The sequence below is a fragment of the Uranotaenia lowii genome, chromosome 2 (assembly GCF_029784155.1).
Source record: "Uranotaenia lowii strain MFRU-FL chromosome 2, ASM2978415v1, whole genome shotgun sequence".
Classification (NCBI taxonomy): domain Eukaryota; kingdom Metazoa; phylum Arthropoda; class Insecta; order Diptera; family Culicidae; genus Uranotaenia; species Uranotaenia lowii.
The window spans coordinates 385821132-385843985 of record NC_073692.1 but is presented as its reverse complement, the minus strand read 5'-3'; the positions used below and the strand labels follow the sequence as shown (position 1 = coordinate 385843985).

Below are 22854 nucleotides of genomic sequence, written 5' to 3'. Positions count from 1 at the left end.
TCGAATATCGAATATCGAATATCGAATATCGAATATCGAATATCGAATATCGAATATCGAATATCGAATATCGAATATCGAATATCGAATATCGAATATCGAATATCGAATATCGAATATCGAATATCGAATATCGAATATCGATTATCAAATATCGAATATCGAATATCGATTATCGAATATCGAATATCGAATATCGAATATCGAATATCGAATATCGAATATCGAATATCGACTAAAGAATATCGAATAATGAATATCGAATATCGAATATCGATTATCGACTATCGATTATCGAATATCGAATATCGAATATCGAATAAAGAATAGCGAATATCAAATATATATCAAATATATGATTATCGGTAAACTCTTAAGGAATATCGAATATCGAGTATCGAATATCGAATACAGAACATCGAATTACGAAAAAAATTAACAGAAAATAAATTTAAGACTTCTTCCAGTTTAAAAATATTCCCACTTCTCATTAGTGGTTGTAATTTTCTGTCACTCTCCTTTGTTCTGCTTTTTTGTTGCTGTTTTTTTTTCGATTTCACTTCTTTAAATTGCACTTTTAATTTCTGCTTTGAATATTTTTGCTGCTATTGGCTCTGATGTTGTCACCTTTTGTTTTTTTTTGTTCGTTATTTTTTTCTCTGCCGTTACCAATATTCGACATAGATTTTTTATCACTCTCTCGTTCTTTTGCTGTATCGACATTGTTAACTTGTAAAAGAAGGATAAAAATTAACCTAGAGGTGGGTATTTTTGAAAAACGAAAAATCAAGCAAGCTTTGATGCTAGCTTTTTTTTCTTCTTTTTGTCTATGTTTGGGATTAAGTTTGTTTCCATTTCTGGTTTCGTTTTAGAGTCTTAACTAAATAAAGCTGGGGCTTCAGGTTTCTATTTTGACTGAATTAACTCAAACTAAAGAACGATTCTGCTGCTAATAACAAGCAATTGAAATACCTTAGACCTCGTTTGGGTGCTTTTTTCTTTGGTAAATGCTCTTCCCATTAAATCTTGGGTTGTTTGTTGTTTTGTTTTTGTTTCGGTTTATTTTCAATATTACTTGTTTGATGCGTAGATTGTTTACTTGAGGTGCGACAGTTTTGTTTCGGTTATTGGTTTGTTCGTCTTTTACCGTTGAATAACATTACTCGTAAATACGTTTTTCCTCCGGTTGTTGATTATTTTTTTTCTCTTTCTTATGTTTGTTTGGTTTGCTTTCGCTCAGTGAAGATTATTAATTGTGCAAATAGACATCCATTCTGTGTTGTGGTGAGTGTTTTTACTTGTTTTTTTACTTCGTAAATTTTTGTTTTTCCTTAGTCATGCATCTGCTGGTTAAATCTTTCATTTTATGCTGCTGCTGCGTATGTGTGAGTGCGATACGGTTTCAATAACTTTGTTTGAAGAAGAAAATTTATCCACAACCAATTTTGATCTTAAAAGTTCTTTTTACAGTTGATTGTTAACATTTTGCTTTGATGCAGTTGTTTTTTTTTGTGTGTGTGTTGAATTACTTTTTTTCATGAGTGTGATTTTCTTTTGACCATCTTGTTTTTTATTTGTTTTCGAACATTAACTTTCCCCTGTCAGGAAACATCAAAATAAAACAATCTTAAATAAATAACCTTAGGCATGCGTCCTTTCAGGAACCATCTCAACAATAACCTTCACAGCTGTTCCCTGTGTGCATTCTACCATTTTTTCTCTCTCTCAGTTAACTTGTTCTCACGCTCTTTTCGTCCACGTCTGTCTACTCTTTCACTCTGAGTTTTTCTCCACTCTCTCTCTCTCTCTCTCATCTGACTATCTGACTTTCTAAACAACGAGTCTACCTTTGAGGTGAGGAACTTTTCGTTATCCGCAACGGAAACAAAAGTCAATCAACACACTCAAAGATGACAGATAACAATTTAACAGGCCCATCAAAAGGTGCGCACCAATCCTGATTACCTATTTATCACCTTTTTTTTTAATGTTTTTTTGCCTCCATATCTGCAATCTTCCTAATTGAATTAAATTCACAACTTAAAATTATCCATCAGATACCGGGTGTAACATTAGTTGGTTCATTAGGCTGTTGTTGAAGCATTTGTTTGGAAGTTGTTGAAAGAAAGTAAAATTAAAAGTTGAAAAACTAGCGTGCCTTGACACCGTCCTTATGCTACGTTACTTAAAAACAAAATTTGTTCACAACGATTTGCGATCGTTTGTTTCTTTGCTGTTTAACCTTTGTTTGATTGATTGTTTTGATCTGTTTCGGGGGTCGGTATACAGTCGGAATGGAGTTGCCAATTTTTGGAAAAATCAATAGATGAAGTCAAAGCCAAGCTTTGACTTACAAATGTTTTCTGAGAAGGACGTAACTTAAAAGAAGGATGCTCCATGAGCATTCCTCATGCTATTTTTAAAAAGAATAATTTGCTCTACAGAATTTTGAAAGCATTGCGTTTTTACTGCTTAAAGTAATTTTTCCCATTGTAGGAAGCATTACTGCTTTGAAATAAATAATTAAGTTATATCACACGAGGTTTGTGGAAAACAACTACTTTATTTAAAAAAATGGAGTCAAATAAAGCCAGAGACTCAAAACAACAAAATTGTTATCTTTCGCCATCCACCTTTTGAATAACTCTGATATCATACTCAAATAAACACAAATTTATATGAAGTTTTTTTCTAAAGATTGGAAACTATCCGCAGCAGAGCATCTAGCAAAGTGCAATCGACACAAGCGGCAACGCATCAATAATTGTAGCCTTAAGTCCTCCAATAGTGCATATTTTCTATAAATAATTAAAGATCAATTTACAGCCAATTCTGATGGGCATAGAAATTGGAATCGATGCAAGATAAAAAATCTCGATGCCAATCTTTAGATAAGGAATAGTTTTATTTGAATTACCGATAGACGAGAGTTAAACAAGAAATTGACTTTTTTTTAATGAGTCCTCTTTCGACTGAATGATTTCAGTGTTTGCGAAAATTAAGTAGAAAACTCAAATTGAGTCATAGTAATGAAGATTAAAAAAAAAATTGTCAAAAGAATTTTCATCAAAATCAACTTTGAATATTTATTCAAATTCATGTGAAGTGCTTTGTCAAAAAATTTAATTTTTGAGTAATTTTCTTTCAAATATATCTAAATTTTGTTCGAAAAATACCTCAATGGTGCTTAAATTTTTCCGAATAGTTGAAAGTTTTTGGATTGAAAATTGAAATTAAATCCCTTGTTTTCTAAAACAAAATCACGTGGAAATTCCCGGTCTGGATACGGGCTGGACATATTCTGTAAAGCTAAAAAAAGTATAATCTATCAACACATACTAGGCATGATTATATGAAAAACCCTCGAAATTTTAACAGTAAGATGAATCCTTGAAAGAGAGAATCTCTCAAACGATGCTTAGAATGAAAAACTCGCAAATCTACGTGTGAGCTACAAATAGTAACAGTTCATTTTGTTGACTACAGTTTTGGTGGCGTATTCTAAATACCTGTTGTTGGCCATAACTGATGCTTTAAAATTAAATATGAAATTGTTTAGGTGATGTTGGTTTAGAAGTTTCTTTGTGTTCGTTTGTTTGTTATGTGAGTTCAAGTACAACATGACATTTTTGTTTGGATTTTTTTAACCTTAGTTTGCATCTAATCTGCTACTAGAAATTTAAAATCTCTTTGCTGGACGCACTTCTCATAGTTGAATCAGTTATATTTATTGTTGAATGTTTAAAACTAATCATAGTTAAATCCATCATAAGTATTGTTGAATTCTTAAATTCTATCTGATTATCATTCACTGGTTGAGTTGAAATTTAAAATTTTGTTAGATTTTTCCTTGGGAATCTAACGAAAGAGCATTACTAACACTAGATCCTGCTTTGAAGATTCAAATCGAACCAAAAAAACGTATCAAATTATAAAGACAAATTTTGAGTTCCTAGACGGTTCATTTTGGAGAAAATAGCTTAGAAAATGTTGGTGGTCCACCAAATTGAAACTTTTCATGGCCTTTTATGAATTTTACAGCTCTCTATCTACGAAATTTTTTTTTTGTTTCGATTATAGTCGTTTTACCATCTTTATGGCATTCGCGACTTTATCAACGTTGCAGTTGGCGGATCGTTATTGAAAAACTTATCCGGTACAACTGTGTTCGATGTTTACTCTTGGGCTCGAACTCGTGGACATCGGCTCAGGAGACAACAGACTTGCCAACTGAGGTTGCCAAAATTTTCCGGGCTATTTTATCAAAAACTGGCAAAATCCGGGCATTTGATTTCAAAATTTTCAACCAAAAATTCGGGAAGTTTGGTCAAAACCTAGGAATTACTTAACACAAATCAAGAAAAAAAAATCGAAAAAATCCGGGCATTTGATTTCAAAATTCTTGACCAAAAATCCAGGCAATACCTGGGCAAATTCAGTCTACACCTAGGAATTACTCAACATCAATGAAGAAAACAAATGTTTTTTTTTCATCACAACTTATCAGCTGATTTTGAATCGTATTTAAGGCTATCAAAAACCTTTCATGATTCCTTTTATTAAATCAGTTCGAATTTTTTTTTATTTGGACGAATAAATGAAAATTTTTACAACACAATTTGTTGTTTTGAATATCCAGGCAAACTCGGATTAACCGGGCAATCTGGCAGCCGTAGACTACTGTTTTATATTTTGATAAATTTGTCTTGTGGTCTACTTTGATTGTTTTTTTCGAAACTGCTATAGTTTACGTTTCGGCTTACCGGACTTCAGCCATCTTCAGAGGGGAAAAAACTGTTTTGCATCGTATTTACTAACGGCCGTCTCTTGGTAATGAAGATCTACTTATAGTCTATTCCCAAACATCCGAAAATGAGTTGAATCTTGGAATTTTCATAACCGTTGAATTTTATGAAAAATTGTGTGGTCATTTAAATTGAATAACGTACTTTCTTATCAAATGGCGAATCGCACTATGCTTGAAAATTTTGGAGTTGATTTTTTTTCTTGCTTACATTAAGGAGTATAATTTGGTTTCTTCAACAATTTTGTCAATACTTTAAATTGTTTGTTCGAAAAAAAACCAAAACAATTCTAGCCAATTTAAAATTCAAAATATAAATCGTCAGAGAGATGATTGGTATTACTTTCAACCAAGAGAGTGACATCCCTATCCATTGTCATTGATTTTGACAACCATCAAAATTACGGGCCCACGATTTTTTGGGCCCATAACAAACCTGACATTTTGCTGTCAAGGAACCGGACTAGACGTCAAATTCTAGAGAATTATGAATGATTGCACACTAACTCAACAATTATTCTGGTTCCTCCTTGGTTGAAATTTTGACTTTTTCAAATCTGTACTGCTTTGAGAGGAAAACACCATAAACGTTTCTCCCGATGGATAGAAAAAAAGAAAAAGATTCTTGTTTGCAAGAAAAACCAGATTACCACCCCCCTGCTTTCAACCCTACTTTTTATTCTTGTTGGAATCCGTGTATTGATCTCATTGATGCTAAATTGATAGAATATAAGGGAATGATTAACAAAAAATAGGATAAAATGAATTTTAATAATTGATGAGATAGAAATAACCATAATATAAAAGCTACAACTTTTATGGTTGATACTCATTCATGGGTAAAAATTACCCAATCTGATGATTTCTAGAGTTTGTTTTGATAAGGTCGTAGGAACCAACATAAAAATTTAAGTTGTTAACTGTAAATGATTGATAAACATGTATTTTACGCAAGGTCAAAATTTGGTTTCATTTGATCGATAAATAAATTTAATAACATGATTTGAATTTAAGACGTATAACGAGTCTCCTTGGTTTTAACGACTATTTGCATTGCACTAAATGGCCGTGCAAGCGATAAGACGCAAAACAACAATTCGGCATAGTGGTTTAAGCGACCTTTTGCATTTTTCCAGAAAGTGCTTCGGAAATAATACAAAAGTTAAAAATTCAGTTGTAGATCGTGAAAAATAATGTTTCAGCTATCTTGGCACAATACTGGGTTTCAATATGTTGATTTATGCTGAGGAAAATATGAGCTTATTATATTTTTTCTAGAGGCAGTCAAAATAACTAGCGGCTATTTGGATAAATCTATTTGAACGATTATCGGAATTACATCAGCAAGCAGCCAGCAATGTTTAGTCGACTCAAACATTCTTGATGGACAGTCTCTAGCCGCACCGATTCCGATTATCACTTGGGTACCGATTCCGGTCATCATCTTTGTACTTCCAGGTACATTTCTGCTTTCTGTTAAGTTAAATTTAAGTTTTCCAGAAATTTCGATGGAAATATCAGAGATTGAGAAAATCTTACGTTAAGATGAACTGAAAGTTTTGTTTTGCTTAATGACGTATGTGTTACGTAGCTAGCAAAATGTCGTAAGAACATCTTCACTGAATATAACTAAACTTTTGATCACAACAAATACACTAGCATGTTCTACATAGATTTCCACATCGCAACCCAAATTTCCAGACAACTTTTGGTGTTATTTGAAATACTAGAATTAAAAACGTGTTTTGAAATTTCAACAGCGATTTTCTCGAAACACGCAATGTTGTTCGTACGACCTAATCAAAACAGACTCAAGATTTTCTCAGCTCTCTGAACTCTGAAACTCTGGAATTGGAGCTTTATGGTCCCTGAAAAGCCTTTAACTGAATTTTAAGGACCCAGAACCAGATCTTAAAAGTGGAAAAGGTTGTGCATATGCGGGGCCAATTTTCCATAGATAAATTCGGTTTGATTTTTTTTCAAACAACTAATATGAAAGCTTTCTAAAAAAGTTGTCATACGAAGTGTTCATAAAAATATGTTTCCTGTAGAATCTTTTGAAAAAATGGGATTTTATTTTAATCTTTGTTTCATAAGAGATGTTCTTAAAAATATGTTCCTGTGTGAATTAAAAGTCTGTGGCTATCTTAGTTAGGTAAACATCAATTTTACAATCATTTAATAGTAAAGACAATATTTTTTTGACTTATACCGCCTCAAATCCCAAAGTGTAAAAAGCCTTAGAGATGAATAATCCCAGAGGATGAAAATCCCGTACCAAAAAGTGTAAAAAGGTGGCAATGTAAATTTACCTCATTTTTGAAAATTGATAACCCTTACTTTGAAACGTGTTAAGTTTAATATTGTTCTCATTACACTCACAAATCAGCCTTTGCTCCAATCATGAGTTCCCAATGTGTCAACTCAATTGGCACGCCAGCGGCGGTAATTCGATTTGAGACCACCGACATTAGCTTCTCAGCGCAACCGCATTGCGCATGACTGAAGGAAACAAAATAAAAACGTTCTCATGTCCCTCTCTATCTTATCACCAGATAAAGGAGGATGAAAACAAACGCCAGGCAGCCAGTGCTTGTGTATGTAAAGCGGCATTAGGAAACTGCAAAAAAAAAAAAAACATTTCCTTGTTTCGAACTACCGACGCCAGCACTGTTCGTTTGTTTTTTTTTTTCAGATTGTGCATGGCAGAAAGACTTTGATAATTAACTCTCTTTTACTAACTGGCTGAGGCAGTACACTGGTGAAGCCGCCGGATTGACAAGATTAAGGGTAGAGTTTTTGTGTGTTCAATTTTCACTATTCGATGGCATTTTTTTCTTGTTTCTAGGGTGTATTATCCTACAAGATGAATATGTCATAAAATGGTCTGCAAATAGTAGCAATTACCCATTAAAGATTGGATGAAACTTTTCGAATAAGACCACTTCTTATAGATATTCCTCCTTGCTTTTTAGGTGGCTCAGATATTCCTCCTATAGTGGCTATAGATATTCCTCCTTGCTTTTTAGGTGGCTCATTTGTTGAAAAACTTTTGTACTAAATAAGTGTTTAGAAAAAAAAAATCAAATGAATCATTTTCAGTTAAAAACTGATATTATGGAGAAATTTATGAAAACTTTGTAAACAATCGTTTTTAACCCTCACGGACTTTGTATTCATTGAGAACTTTTTTTTCTCCTCAACGGGAATTTCTTTATTGACCATTGAACCACCAAAAAAGAAAATTGTTTTTTCAATACTTTTAATTTTTTAAATAGTGTAAAAAATGGAATAAAAATAAGTTGAAATCAGAAGCGTGTATAAAGATTCAGTAGTTAAATCCCGTATCGGAGCGAGTCTCACAAACGGGCCGATTACTGTCAAATTACTGTCGTTTGAATTTCCGTTTGGATTTTGTCCGTTTTTCCGGACCAATTCCCCGCTGCTAAAAAACAGTGCTGAAATGACAGACACAAAAATCGTCATCTGGTTTCACTGAATGAACGAGACAAACTTCAGACCGATTTCTGACTGACTTTTAATCTGGATCAATCAAAGCAATCGCGATTTGTTTTTTTCAGTTGTCACTGAGAAATTCGACGGTGGTAAACGACAACCGCGTAATGCAGGTCATGAAAACCAACTTGATTAGACACGTTTACCCCAGCAGTTGTAAAATATCAAATATTAACCGATAATAGTAATCTAAATTTGCTTTTAAAGTTGAAGTTTCTTTACAGATTAAACGAAGAGAATGGGGAAGGCAAATGGTTTCACTATCAAAAACATAAGCCGGTTAGTCAATTGAAGTTTTTTTTAATTACTTGAGTTTGAATTTTTCACTGGATTTCTTTAAAGCAACTTCGAAAAAAAACCGAACTAGAAGCCAAGCGAACAAAAACCTGATTAAGGAGGGAATGCCAACACCTGGAAAAATTCTGAAAAATTCGGGTAATTGGCATGACGACCAGAGATGCCAATGTGCCTAATTTTCCACAATTAGCCCGATTTTTCGAGGCTCAGCCTTAGAATCTGATAAGCCAATGAATTTTCCTGATTTTTTTTAAAATAAGCCTTTTTTTGCGAATGTGATGAAAAATGGGTGGCACAGAACTGGATTAGGGATCATTTCTGAAGTGGAAATGTGGAACAGGTCATCACTTTGAGCGGAATTTCCGTTACTTAAACGTATCCAGGTTTTTATTTCACCAGTCCCTAATTTTTGAAAAAAACGACGACTCCAGACACTGAGGTGACTGCAAAAATAAAGAGACGATATGTTTCGATTGGAACTTTGGATTAAAAGTGTCATTCCAATCGAGCAAAACCAAGCAGTCATAAAGGCAGCCCTACAACAGGGTTGCAAGCTTATTATTTTGGAAGGGATCAGACGGCTCCTCTTTGTACGTAGTCTCTTTACCAGACACTTATGAAATCTCTATGGGGATCGTCTAGAAATTGGCCGGGAAAAACAGACCGAATTTGGTCTGAAAACTGCCCGGTTTTGGTAGGAAAACTGTCCAAATTTGGTAGGAGATCTGACCGATTTTGGGCTGGAAACAACCCGGTTGTTTTGACAGCTCACTGGCAAAAACATATCGATCTTCAGGAAAGCTGTCACCAGGGCACTGAATTGGTCCGAATTTGGTTCGTTTTCTGGTCTGTTTTCTAACCAGTTGACGGGTTGATCAGACAAAATTCCGTCCGATTTTGGTTCGATTTTTCGATCCGGGTTAAATCAGATGACTGAATTGTGAAAAGCGTGCACCCGCAAACGGTTCAAATGGAACCAAACGGCCGTTAGATGTGCGTGTCGTAAACAGCCTGATTTTCCCTGAATTTTGTGAATATGATGGAAAATGAGTAGTACGGAATTGCATTAAGAGCCAAATGTGGTCAAAAGGTCAAAATGATCAAAATGTGGATTGATGACCAAAAAAAAAGTCCTTACTTCGACTGAAATTCTCAAAAAATCATGTACCTGATAATTATTTCTCATGTCTCTTTATTTTAAAAAAGATGTTGGCAACCCTAGTCGTAGGGAAGTTTGTGCAAAAGATAATTGTGTTAGTGAACGCAAGAAAAAAGAGCAACAGTTGATGTGTTTGTGTAAGTTGTCCTTTGGAGGTTATTGGTAGAAGTAACCAAAATCGCGGCTAAGAAAAAGTAATTGCTGAGAACTGACTTGCTTTGAGCGGATCCTTAAAACAAGATGCGAAAAGAACAAAAATTTTTAAGTTTAATCTGTGGTTTAATCTTCTTCACGAAAAAAATCTGTAAAATCATGCGGTTTAAGTCATAATCAAAACTTGTAATTTTGAAGAAAATTTTAAGGCCATCGGTGCAAACCTGTAAGGAAGTGGAAAAAGCCCCTGTATTCATCATCGCTATGTTGAGTAATCAAAATGCGCAAATCATCAAATCACTTTGGAAATTTTGATTAAGCTCAATTGCAGCTTCTTAAGCACGCGATGAACTAAACGAGAGGGAGGATCATCTTCCAATACTGGTGGCAGCCAGTTTCAAAATCGGCGTGCTGTAAGGACCATTCGAATCAAACGCACAAAAAAAAACTAACTTTCATAAAAGTGGCAACTTTCCATTCCTAAACCTTCACACCGACCCCCTTTCTATTATGTTGAGGACCGTTTTCATGTTAATTGTCAATCATTTTTAACAGGATTGATTTTCCCTAGTTCATTGTTATTGTTACGGTATTTGGAATGTTTGTGTCTGTGTATGTGTTTGTGAACCCGGCCTCCTTCGACCATATTTACATGATGCATGTGTTTGTTTGTTTGTTCATTTGTTTTGTTTAATTTTTTCCCTCTTTCTTTGAGTGTGTGTGACTGTGTGTGTCAATGTTTTCATATTTGAGTGAGTATTTCATCAAAAGTTATTCGACCTTAACCTCTCGCACCGGTTTCGCCCGCCCTCTGGACCTGGACCAGCGGATTAGATGAGATGTGATGGCGACGACCATTGCTCCAACCCCCCTTTTTTCTCGTTTGGTAGTTACCACACAAAGTTTTTCCCGGGGCCAGCCGGGGTGGGCGGAACATTTCGGCAACTAAAACTTTGACTAAAATAAGATCTTCGCGGGCTTTTGTTTGTTTGTTTGTTTTTTTTTGTTTGTTACTCGTATCCTAAAGTCTCGTACTTGTTTTTTTTCGGTTGTTGTTGTTGACAACGACTTCCTACCTTCAGACGACTGACTTTCGAAGCCGAAGGGTCCCGATTTTCATTCCCCCGATTAAGGGTGTTTGTCTAGGTTAGTAATTTTTGGCATTTACTGGGACCCTTTGGCGCTTTTTTCCTCTCTTAGTAATTGTAGTTTGTTTTTTTTTTTTTATTGTTGTTACTGCTGCGGTTGCTGCTTGACTTACACTAGAGTGCGTGCATGTGTTTTTGTATTTTTTTTTCTTTCTGTGTGTTTGTTGTTGTTGTTCAAGTTGGAATGAAGTTGCTATATTTTGATCTTTTCAAATGATTGTTTGTTATGCTTTTCAGAAGCTGTTCCGTTAGCTCTACATACAGTATGGCAGAGTGAGTTGAATTGTTCGCTTTTTTTTCGAAGAGTTGATGTGTGCGTGTGTTTACTTTTGGTTTCTGTTTTTTTTCTTTATTCTGTTTTGTATGTGTGTGAGTGTTGGACTGCGCTCGTGTTTGTGTTGTCGTTCCTGTTGTTTCGAGAGTGTGTTTGTAAAGTGCGCTTATTTGTTAAGTAGGTGAAAATTTTAATCGTTTACTGTTTTGGTTTTAAGTTCACTAAGGTTGGTAAAATTGTGACTTATCTATACAATATAGCTGCCTTTTCCATGAGAATTAGTTGTATGCAAGAATTGGTTTTGTCTTTGACTTAATTCCATAATAATGTTATCGTTCTTGTGGTGCAGAGTAGATTTTTACAATGGTGCATCATTTTTGTTGGTTTGTTGTTGTTTTAGTTTAATATACTTTTGTTTTGTTTTTTTTTTTCGGTAAAGAAGATACCATTGGGCTGAGAAAAACGATCAAAATATTGTTTCAATACCTGCAAAGGGCCCAAGATACTAGATCGATAAACATTCCTGCCACTTACACTCGCAACGACGGGATTCGAACACTGGACTTTGGTCCGTCGTCTTATCGTCCGGGGGACAAAAAAAAGAAGAAAAATATCGTTTTGATCGTTTCGGGTTTCGTCACCTGGCGAGTTTTGCCGTTTTTTTTAGTTTTATCGTTCTATTCCTCCCGCTAGCTGTTTTTTTTGCCTCTTGATTCAGCCATCTGAGTTTTAGGTATTCTTGTGACTTTGTTTGAAAGAGATTGGGTTTTGAACTCAATTCTTTGTTTTTGTAAATATACACTAAACAGAGCTGCCGGTGAACATTTGCGTCTCACATCTACTAGTACTTACACAGTGAATTCAGCGCATTGTTTTCCACTCGTTAATTGTTTTCATGTTTTTATTGTTGTGTTGGTTTGTATCGTTTATCTGTCACAGTTGTTTCCACGTTTTTTTTTCGCCGTCTCGCAAACTCCCGTGTGCAATCTTTTGTATGCGGCGATTGCATTGTTTCTTAACTTTCCTTATAGAATAACCTACACACAGTCTATTAGCCTCCGTTTTCTTCAATGCTCAGATCTTTCCCATTTTGTTTTTGTTTGGTTTGCACTTTATTACATGTGTATGTGCCTCAGTGCGAGTTTCATCTTAATAAATATATATGTATATCTATATACTTTGGTTGTTTTTATCTTTAAGTGAATTTGCCTTCATTGCTTCGTCTCGTTCAACTATGTACAGCCGAGTAATTTCTGCTCTTCCTCGCTCCCGTTTGGTTTCTCCAGCAAGCCTCCAGTCTCCTTCGGTTATGAATAGCTGCCCATTGTTTTCTTTTTGTTCTCTCTCTTCACTGTCTGACTCCCGTTTGCCGCTTCCTGCCTTGGGGTAGAGCCGTTCAGGAGTATGTTCCCAAATTAGCTGCATCCTCCAGCCATCAGCCAAGGGAGTCGGCACTTGGCGGGAGATGTTCCGTGTTTTTTGCTTGTAGGTAGTCGGTTTGTGGGTTATGTCTTTCGATGGCATTCCGAGGAATGCATTCTCCAGTATACGTGTGACTATGTCTGTGTTTTGGTTTTGTCTTCGTTTTCCCTCCACATCTCTCTTCCTTCACCGAGATCGTCTTCGAGTGCTCCAAGTCTTGTTTGTTCTCCAGATGGGTTGTTTTTAACCCCAATCCAGTAGTATTTTTTTCTTTAGATTTTGATGATTGACTTTTACTTTCTTCGCGCGCGCTTTCTCCGATTCGTCATTGTTTTAAGGTTTTTTTTTTATAATTTGTTTTCTTGCTTGTTGGTTCGTGTTTCTTTGTCCATTTTTTTGTTGATTTGTTTTTTTTTTGGTTGATTAAGGATTTCTGTCTGAGCTATGTTCACTGTACACAAGTTTATCGCCTAGGGTTTCGACGCTTAACGCCCTCGGGCCCATCTTAGTAAGGCGTCCGCTAACACATCCAGATGTGCTTTCGTCTGAAATTGTTAGAAAGAGAAAAAATAAACCTTAAATAATTAATTGCAAAAATCCTAGCTTTTTTTTAATTTTTTGAATTAGTAACTTGATCTTTTTTTTCACTTTAGACATTTAAGAAACCAATCAAACTTTGTGCTGGTTCTAACAGCTTTTCAGCAAATTGTGTTTACATTCCATCACCAACTAAATAACACCAACTAGTCGGTTTAGTTTTTTCAACTTTTTCCAACCTAAACCCCTACAGTTGAAAAAAAAAGTTTTCACCCAGCACAAAACTGACCACGTTCAAACAGAGCAACTTCAGCAATGGTTATTTAGTTGGTAAATGTGTCGGGTATGATTTTTTTTTCCTGTACCCAACTTTTAGTTTTTTTTTTTGATGATGGAGTGACTATTTGCCTTCCGGTATTCCGGAAGGACGGTGGCGAACCAGGTGTCTAGCTGCTGAATTTTGAGGTTATGTCACTTGGCTCTACCTCGACCTGGTTCGGAATACTCTGCATTGGCTTGGGTGTTAGTTTTCCAATGTGTTTATTTGTCAACCTGAGTGGTATTTCTGCCGTGTTGTTGCCTTGGCTTGGCTTTGGAAAAGTTTATTCTAATCGATTTTTAATTGCTTTCGCAAAGTTTCCTTGACATGGAAGAGTTGATTAATTCGTTTGCAAAGGTGGTGAACTTTTTCCAAACGAAAGTGTTTGTATCTTTTGATTTTGAAGTTGCATTTTGATTCTCCTCAAATCAATCTGTAAAAAAGAATTTTTTTTCTGTCTGTCTGCTTGTTTGTTTCCTATAAACTCGGAAACTACTGAACCGTTTTGCGTGAAACTAAACATTATGGGGCATTGAAGATCGGAGAAGGTTCCAATGAGAGGGAGGTCTTCAGTTTAGTGGAGAATTTCCTTTGGAGAATTTATAAATTGCCGCAAAAACCATAAGCAGGTTCGGTTTTACAAAAGAAACAAAAATTATGTTGATTTTTAGTAAAAAATATTGAATTTTTCCGAACAAACCTACAAGTTTAAGTTTACTCATGTAAAGGTTACTAAATAATTCTGCAATAAATCATGGTCGAGTTTTGAACCAAATTTTTTTTTTCTTTTCTTTTTCTGAGATTTTCATGCTATGCGGATGATTCATCCCTCCCAGCTAAAAAGAAAAAAAAATTAAGTTTTTTAGACCACAAGCTTTGAGAAATTCAAAAATGACCCCAAATTGACTAAGTCTACTGATCATGCAAATGGATTCACTTTTTACATGGAAGTTTATTTGGACACGGGGAATGATTTTATTTAGATTTGGTACCTCTCCCTTCTTCCAGTGGAGAGATAAGTAAGAAAGAAGGGAGCTTCCATATTATTTTCACGAAAAAATCGACAGCAGTTCGAGCAAATGGAACTAAATTAAGCATGGAAAGGTATTTGGGTATGAGCCCCCTCCCTCCTCCCTGTAAAGGAATAGAAAGGGGGTAGGGGCTCTAATGAACAATTATTGAGTAAATGGAACCAAATTTGGTATGGAGAAATATTTGGGTACGTAAAATTTTTCTATGATTATTTGACACCCCAAATTCCTTTCGGTGGGGAAAAAAGAAGGGGAGGAAGCGATCTTCTATGAAAATTTTGGCACACCTTGAGAACTAATTAAGCAAATGGAACAAAATTTGGTATCGGAGAGTATTTTAATAAGAGAAATGTATCTATGACGATTTGAGCCCCTTCTTTTCTTACGTTGCACAAAATGGGGAAAAATGTGTATAAACCGCGAAGAATTTTAATATCTTCTCTCCTACACGAATCAAATCAATTCAATTACACTTCCCTTTAGTGAAAATGTCCGGAAAATCGATTGAACATAGCATCAGATGTCACATGACTTTACGGACGGAAATATAGTTCCTTTTTAACCCGTAACTCCCCTATATTTTAACAACCCATAAATAACACAGATTTGGAATAGAAAATTGTGAAAACCCAGACCATTTTTGTAAGAAATCGAATGAAAACTGTTTAAGCCTCCACACGCTTTGGAAAATGAAGTTATTGTTGATTGTACCCTCGATTCCCCTATACTCTTTCAATTTTTTATGGAAAAAGTAAGTTCAGACTCGACAGCTTTGAACCAAATGAGATTTTTCTTACCTGATTATTTGCGAGAAATCGGATGAAGGCTTTTTGAGCCATCGCACGTATTGGAAAAATGGAGTTATGGCTGTTTTTACCCTTAATTCCCCTCCATTTTTCAATCAATTCAGAACAACGCATGTTCGTACTGCAAAATTTTGAACCAAATGAGACTTATGTTGTGTAATTTTTTTTGAGGAATCGAATGAAAGCTGTTTTAGCCATCGCACGCGTCGGAAACTGGAGTAATTGCCGTTTTACCCCCAATTGTTCAAAATTTTTATTATAGTTCAGAAAAAGCTTGTTCGGGCTGAAAGATTTTGGAACAAATGATACCTGTTTTGTGTGTGTGTTTTTTTAACGATTCGAATGAAGACTATTTGGGCCTCCGCACGCATGGCAAAATGGAGTTATTGTTGATATTATCCTCAATTCCCCTCGTCTTTTCAATTTATTAGGAAAAACAGTAAGTTCGGACTTGAAAATTTTGAACCAAATGAGACTTACCAATGGCTCATACAGTCTTCATTAAATTTCTCAGAAAAACACACTCAACATACTCCTCATTTGGTTTAAAATTTTCAAGTCTGATCATGTTTTTTTTCTGAATTAACTGATAAACTGTAGGGGAGATGAGGGTAAAAACAGCCATGACTGCATTTTCCAAAGCTTGTGGTTGCTCAAACAGACTTCATTAAATTTCTCAAAAAAATCACACAACATATGTAGGTCTCATTTGTTTTAAAATTTTTAAGGCCGAACATGCTTTTCTGAACTATTAAAGAATTCAGGAGAATTACAGTTAAAACAGCTCTATCTACATTTTTCGATGCGTTCGGTGGCTCAAATAGTCTTAATTCGATTCCTGTATAAAAAATAATCTAGATAGGTCACATTTGCTCCGAAATTTTCCAGTCCGAACAAACTTTTCTGAACTATATTAAAAAGGTTGAAAAAATGAGGGTAAAACGGAAATTACTCAGATATCTAACTCGTTCTGTGGCTCCTTCACTCAATTCCTCGGAAAAAATCACTCAAGGTAAGTCTCATTTGGATCAAAATTTCTAATTCCATGCTTTTTTCTTAATAAATTGAAAAATTTAGAGGAATCGAGGGTTAAAACAGCCAAAACTTCATTTTACGACGCGTGCGGTAGCTCAATAAGCCTTCATTCGATTCCTCGAATAAAAAAATCACATAAGATACAATTCATTTTTTTCAAAATCCGAACAAGTTTTTTTTAACTATCTTAAAAATGTAGGGGAATGAGGGTAAAACAGTCGGTGGCTTCATACGATTGCTCGAAAAAAATCACACAAGATAATTCTAGAAAGGTTCAAAAATTTTTAAGTAAAATTTAGTGGTTTTCTGGATTGTTTACAAAATATGAGGGAATTAGGGGTAAGAAAGGCAATTTATCTCTGTCCGTGAGCTCGTGCGGCGTCTGAAACAATTTCAAATCAATTTTTGGACTTTTTTCTACAGGAAGGTATAATTTCATAAATTTGGTCCATGTAGGAGGGAAGAAATTTAATTTCTTCGTAATTTTTACACATTTTTCGTACTTTAGGTGGGTAGGAATGGAGGAGGGGCACTTTCATACATTTTGTTTTGCTTTATTCAAATATTGATCAAATTAATGGAACTAATTTTAACATAGGTACATAAAACGTCTCTAAAATGATCTTGTACCACTCTCTCCTTCTAGTGTAGAGAAACATAGTGCCAAGAGGGCTCCCATACATTTTTTTGCCAAACCTTCGGAACTGATTGAGAAAATGAAAACGAGTTTGGCAGGTTAAGATATTTGGATACTAAATTTGTTCCTATGCTTATTTAATGCCCTCCTTTCATTCTAACAAGAAAATAGGAAGGGAGGACGGGGTCTCAAATACATTTTTTCCAATAAATTTCCGAGAACTTATCTAGCAAATTGAATCAAATTTGGCATGGGAAAGTATTTTAATATGAGAAAGGATTTGATTTCAGACACCTCTAGTTTTCCAGTAGGAGGATAACAATCGGGAACGTTCTTTGAACTGTTTTGTTTTGCGTGACTTAAACACCAATCAAATGAACCAAAAATAAGGAATAGAGTAAATGATCTTGAGCGGAACTGAATTGCTCAATTCCACGCTACTCGGAACAGTTGATCAAGCAGTATGGCAAGGTATAAATCCTAAAAACTCTAATAACTGTGAAAACTTCAATTGAATTTCATCTTTAAAGATTTTCAAATTCAAATATTAATGTTTTGATGTAAATAACAGAAATTTAGCTTCCAAAGTTGTTTGAAAAAATATCTCTTCAAATTTGTTTCTTACTTCAATTAATATAACCTATTTTCATTTTCATTTGCTGTATCTAATCTTAAAAGAATAGATTCTCTAAACTCAAATTTTAGGTTTTTTAATTTCAAAAATTCTATTCTTTAATATATGTCTCTTTAATATTGTCCCGAACAACTTTTGAAGGTAACGACAAAGTCAGTAATACAAAAAGATGCCTAAAATTACCGATTTTGTAAAAAAAATTGAACATTGCTCTGAATCAAAGGTTAGCGATTGTTCAGTCCGACAAGCGGACTGAGAAGAAAGCGAGAGGGGATGAACGCGAGAGGAGCGCCAGCCAATCAGCGAGCAGCAGCCGACGGGACGAAAGTATAAAAACGCGCGCTCCCGCGCGCTGCATCATCAGTCTATTTTCAACCACCATCGCGACAACACCGGTCCAGCGGAGAAACCGAAAACGGAGAAGGAGAAGGCGAGCAAGTCAAGAGTGGTCTAGCGCGAGACCACCTGAAGTGGATTCTAATAATTGCGCAGCCGGCGCAATAGTGTTAGAAAGAGTCAAAGAAGAAGATTTGATGTAAATAGAGAACCGAGAGAATAAATCCAGAATGTTCCACCGCGAGTAAGTGTGTTGTTCCTCTGTGCTTCCTCCTCCGGCTGCTTCCGATCCAATCGGCTCTTATCAGAGCCCCCCTTAGAAGAGTTTAGTTGCGATCACTGTGGTGACGGTGATCAACCGGCCTTGGCCTCCAGGCAGCCAGTCCGAGGACCTGCCTCCACTGGTGAGACAACCACCAGGGGTTGTCTAGAAGAGGCTCGCTCCCGCAGGGGGAGTGAGTCCCATCAGTGGTTGTTTTGCCAAGCGCCGCCCTACAGTCCAATGGCTTTTCATGGCCACAACAGCGATCTTTTGAACCAACGGCAACGGGCCAATTTGAATTTTAAATCTTCGGGGCTGCACGCAAAATATCACGTGCTATCAATATGTTAAGCTGCAAGAGAAGTATTTAAATTAATCGTTATTCTTAAATGATGACAAAATTTTGAAGAATTAAAATTGAAAAAGGAAAGAACATACGAATGTATGTATTACTTATTTGAAATCTATTATTATTTAAAAAGTTTTTTCAATATTTAAATTTTCTGCTTCAAGCGCTGGAAAACCAATTTTTAAAATTCCAAATCCCGTATAAAATGAGGCGATGAGCAAAGTTGTCGAAATTACAAAAGATTCCAAATTCCGGAAAATCGCCATAAGTAACCTGAGTGGCTGACTAAACAACGAAAAGTTATACATTTGGAAAGGTTTTCCATTGAACTAAATGCTCTGGATAGTCATCATTTGCTCCCCTTTTAAATTTATTGAAAATGAAAATTTTGAAGGTTTTTTCACGGCTCATATAAAAGTTTGAATCGTTTTATTTTCTTTTTTTGCTCTTACAAATGGTTCTAGCTTCATTTCCATTAAAAAGTCTGACGCTATACCACAGTTATGACAAACAATTTCTTGTTTTAGGAGAAATCACTGACTTCTCAGCATTGGACGATGAATGGTCATAAAAACTTATTTACTGTTGTTGCGGCGAGATGTTCGGAGGATTTTTTAGCAGCCCGATGATGATGTGGTACAACTAAAACTATATTTTTAATTATAAAAAATGAAATGCTTAGAAATACAATGTTTTACTTACATTGGCTAACCTCAATGTTGCTTCTCCTCAACAGTATTTTTAATTTCCAATTTTATGGAATGATTTCTGCCTGCGTACATTTGAAATTAACCATTCAAATATATGGATTTAATAGAAAAGGTGTGAATACTCACAATCGGAAATTATTATCCAATGATAATGCAGAAACTAAGTGTTAATACGGCGACCTTAATTGGCTCCTTCAAAGCTCGGAATTATATCCCTGTGATAGCAATTACTTTAGGATAAATTTATATTTTTAATAGTGGAATACTTACGATAGCAACCAAATCAATAAGCGATTGATAAACTAAAGCGATACAATATTAATTATTCACTGTCTGATCCAAGGTTGCGAAATCTCATGAGATTGAGATTTTTTTTAGTGAGATTTTCCCTTTTTGAATCTCAGTGTGATGTTAGGTAATCTCATTGTGAGTATCACAAACGGTTCTTGTCTTGAATGTCAACGTTTTCTCAGACTGAGAATCACGAGCAGAAAAACTACTTTTTGGAAGGCAGAGATGCCATGGAATAATATTTGTGCAAGCTCTTGAACAATGAAACAGTGAAAAAAGTTTTATAGTTCAGAAAAAGCTGAACATACCACGACTTTTTAAAAACTGTCAGTTAAACTTGATGAATGTTAAAGGTCAGTTATACTTTTTTTTAAACATTTTTATAGAGAACATACTGTTAAAAGCTCAGTACAATCAGGGTGATGATAAGAATTCGTTTTTTTTTATTTCTGTCTTAAGCAAAGTTGTGAAATCTCGTTCAGTTAAGATTTTATCGAGTGAGGTTCTTCCTTTTTGAATCTCAGTGTGAAACGTTAACGTTGATTGTGAATGAAAGTTTTGATTTTAAAACATCTTTCTGAAGAATGTATTATCATGGCTTGTATGAATCTGATTATAATATTTTTGTCTTAGTTTAATGAAAGTTTTACAGGATGAGCGAAAAGTTTTTATGACCAAATATGTTGATGAGTCTCGCTCGTATTCAAAGGATTAAAGACATGCAAGTTATGAAATTGTATTTCCTACAGTAATGTACTTTTAAATCTCTTAAAAACGTTGATGCAAAGTTTTGCAATCATGGAAAAGATCCGCAAACATTGAAATGCCCAAGCTCAAAATTTTTCAAAAAAACCCCAATGGCTTAATGTTCTTGCCAGAAAAAACATATCAAATCTTCTGGACAATACAAGAAACTATAAAAAAAAATTAGCAAAATCTGAAAAGCTAAATATTTGATTATTATAAATATTAACACAAAAAGTACCGCAAAGACAACTAAGCTGGGAAACACAAAAATTCAGAATTAAAATTATAAGGATCCACCGGGCCTAATTTTACAAATTTAGTATCTTTGAATTACCGAAAGTTTTTTTGTCAACTTTGCAGAAAAAAGTTTTATGATTTTGTTTATAGCATTCGAGCTATGCTTTGCTTTTACTTGTAGCGGCAACCTTAAAAACGAAGTTTTAATTTATAGGTAGCTATGTAGAGATTTAATATAAATTAAGAAAATAGTTTCTTAATCTTCCAAACAAATTAAATTTTGAAATATAAAAATTAAGAAAAGCTTATTACCAATGAAAAACCATTCCAATTAAAACGCATGGCATCCCAGCTTATGCAACCGGCTGGAATCGACCACATATGATAAGCATTTATGAACCAAATAAAAAGTTATAAAGAAATATCAAAATTTTCCCTTTCAAATGAAAGCGGCGGTTTGTAGCTTCTATCCTAACGCTTAAACTTTTTTATTTCAATTCAAAAAAGACATTTTAATGATTTTATAGGCATTTTAATGATTTTCTTTTTCAAGAGAAGGAAAGCCGGTTTTATTTGCACCGGCTCACAGATCTTTTTCAAATATTATCTCGTCTCGCGTGATGTTTGAAATTCCCTGTGGGAAATTTCTGAAGTAGAAAACATGATCGTTGCACCGAAAAGTAGGATATGATTCATACCAGCCTATCAGCCTATCTAATGTCCGATAAATTCACTTATTCTATTAAGAGCGTTTCCAGAAGATTTATAGAATTCTAAATAGAAAAATGAATATGGCAGAAATTAATAATACGCCATTGAATATTAAGGTTGATCAAATATTTTTATACTACCATTTGGAGTAATTGTAAAATCGCTTCTTTTGTTAAGCGGCCTTACTTCTAATTTTTTGATTATTATCTTATGAGCTTTTAGACACATGCATTAGAAATGAATTGTTCTTTTATTATCATAGCTGGATTTTTGAAAGATTTTTGAGTACGTATAAAAATGCCCTTTAAAAGAAATTCGTGAAACCCATGGAAAAAACACTGTTCAATTTTAGTAAAATGGCTAGTTTAGACTGTTAATTGATCATTCACAGCCTAGTACATCATTTTGAAGTGGTTTTTGTGAAATCGGAAACGTTAAGATTGGTTTCGAAAATTGGTTTTCTCTACGGTTGTTCCGGATCTTTTACAGTCTCTAAGTGACTGTTACTGTCAAAAATTCTGCAGAAAATTGCACCACCAATGAGTAGTTTGGAACAGAGAAGGGATGTAAAGGACCAAGGACGTTTAAAAAAAGATCGTTTGAAAAGAAATTTAAATAAAAGTCGAAACAAAGGACAGCTTATCACTGACATCACGGCTTCTATAATTAAATTTTTCATTTAGTTGATATAAAAAAGTAGGTTTTAATTCTGAATGTATAGATGCATATTTGTTAGAAAACATGATCTTTATTAATATTTCCAAATTTAGATATCCTTCACTCGTACACACCATGCTCTGAAGAAGGGACCGCATGACATTTGATGACTGTGATCATATTACAGTTCAACATATGTTATTTTTTTTTGTATGTCAACAGCCGAAAAATACAAAAAAAACCTAAAAAAATCTGAGTTTTGATCTTTTTTTTTGTAAAAATTTCAGCCCTTGAGAGTTAAAACAAATATCGATTTTTCTATTAATTTATTCTATGCTTAGCTAACTAAGCGTATTTTACATTTCTCACATGAATATTCAAGGTTTGTGGAGTGACCAAGCATCCAAAGTTTTCTACCTTTTATAACCGGTTTTCTCCGTAGTTTTAGCACTTCACAATTTACAACAATTGCTTAGATTGTTTACATGAGAAACCGCCTCTCTGGCTTTATCGAATTCTATAGCGACGGTGTAGCAGTGAGACGTGAAAAATTGAGCAGCAAACAATATTTTCACGTTTCACTGCCGGACTCTTCATTGTTAAGGCCTATTGGTAAGAACATTGTTGGAAAGTTTGGTAATATTGTTGTTGGAAAACATGTAGTAAACTGACTTAGATCAATAAAATAAGCCAACTTATTTGAAATTCAAACTATGTTTGCTACCCATGGTTTATTGAAAGTAAAATAATGATAGATGTTGTCGACAATGAATTTATTTTCC

General features: G+C 34.7%; 1 protein-coding gene across 1 annotated transcript in view; it reads right to left on the bottom strand.

Annotated features, from left to right (window-relative positions):
• Window positions 1-367: 367 nt before the first annotated feature.
• LOC129749358 (nuclear transcription factor Y subunit beta) overlaps window positions 368-22854 on the bottom strand; it is a 178085-nt gene continuing 155598 nt past the window's right edge. The window contains exon 3 of the mRNA XM_055744319.1: window positions 368-13318. Coding sequence (XP_055600294.1) covers window positions 13259-13318 — 60 coding nt within the window. The 3' untranslated portion in view covers window positions 368-13258. The remainder of the gene's footprint in view (window positions 13319-22854) is intronic.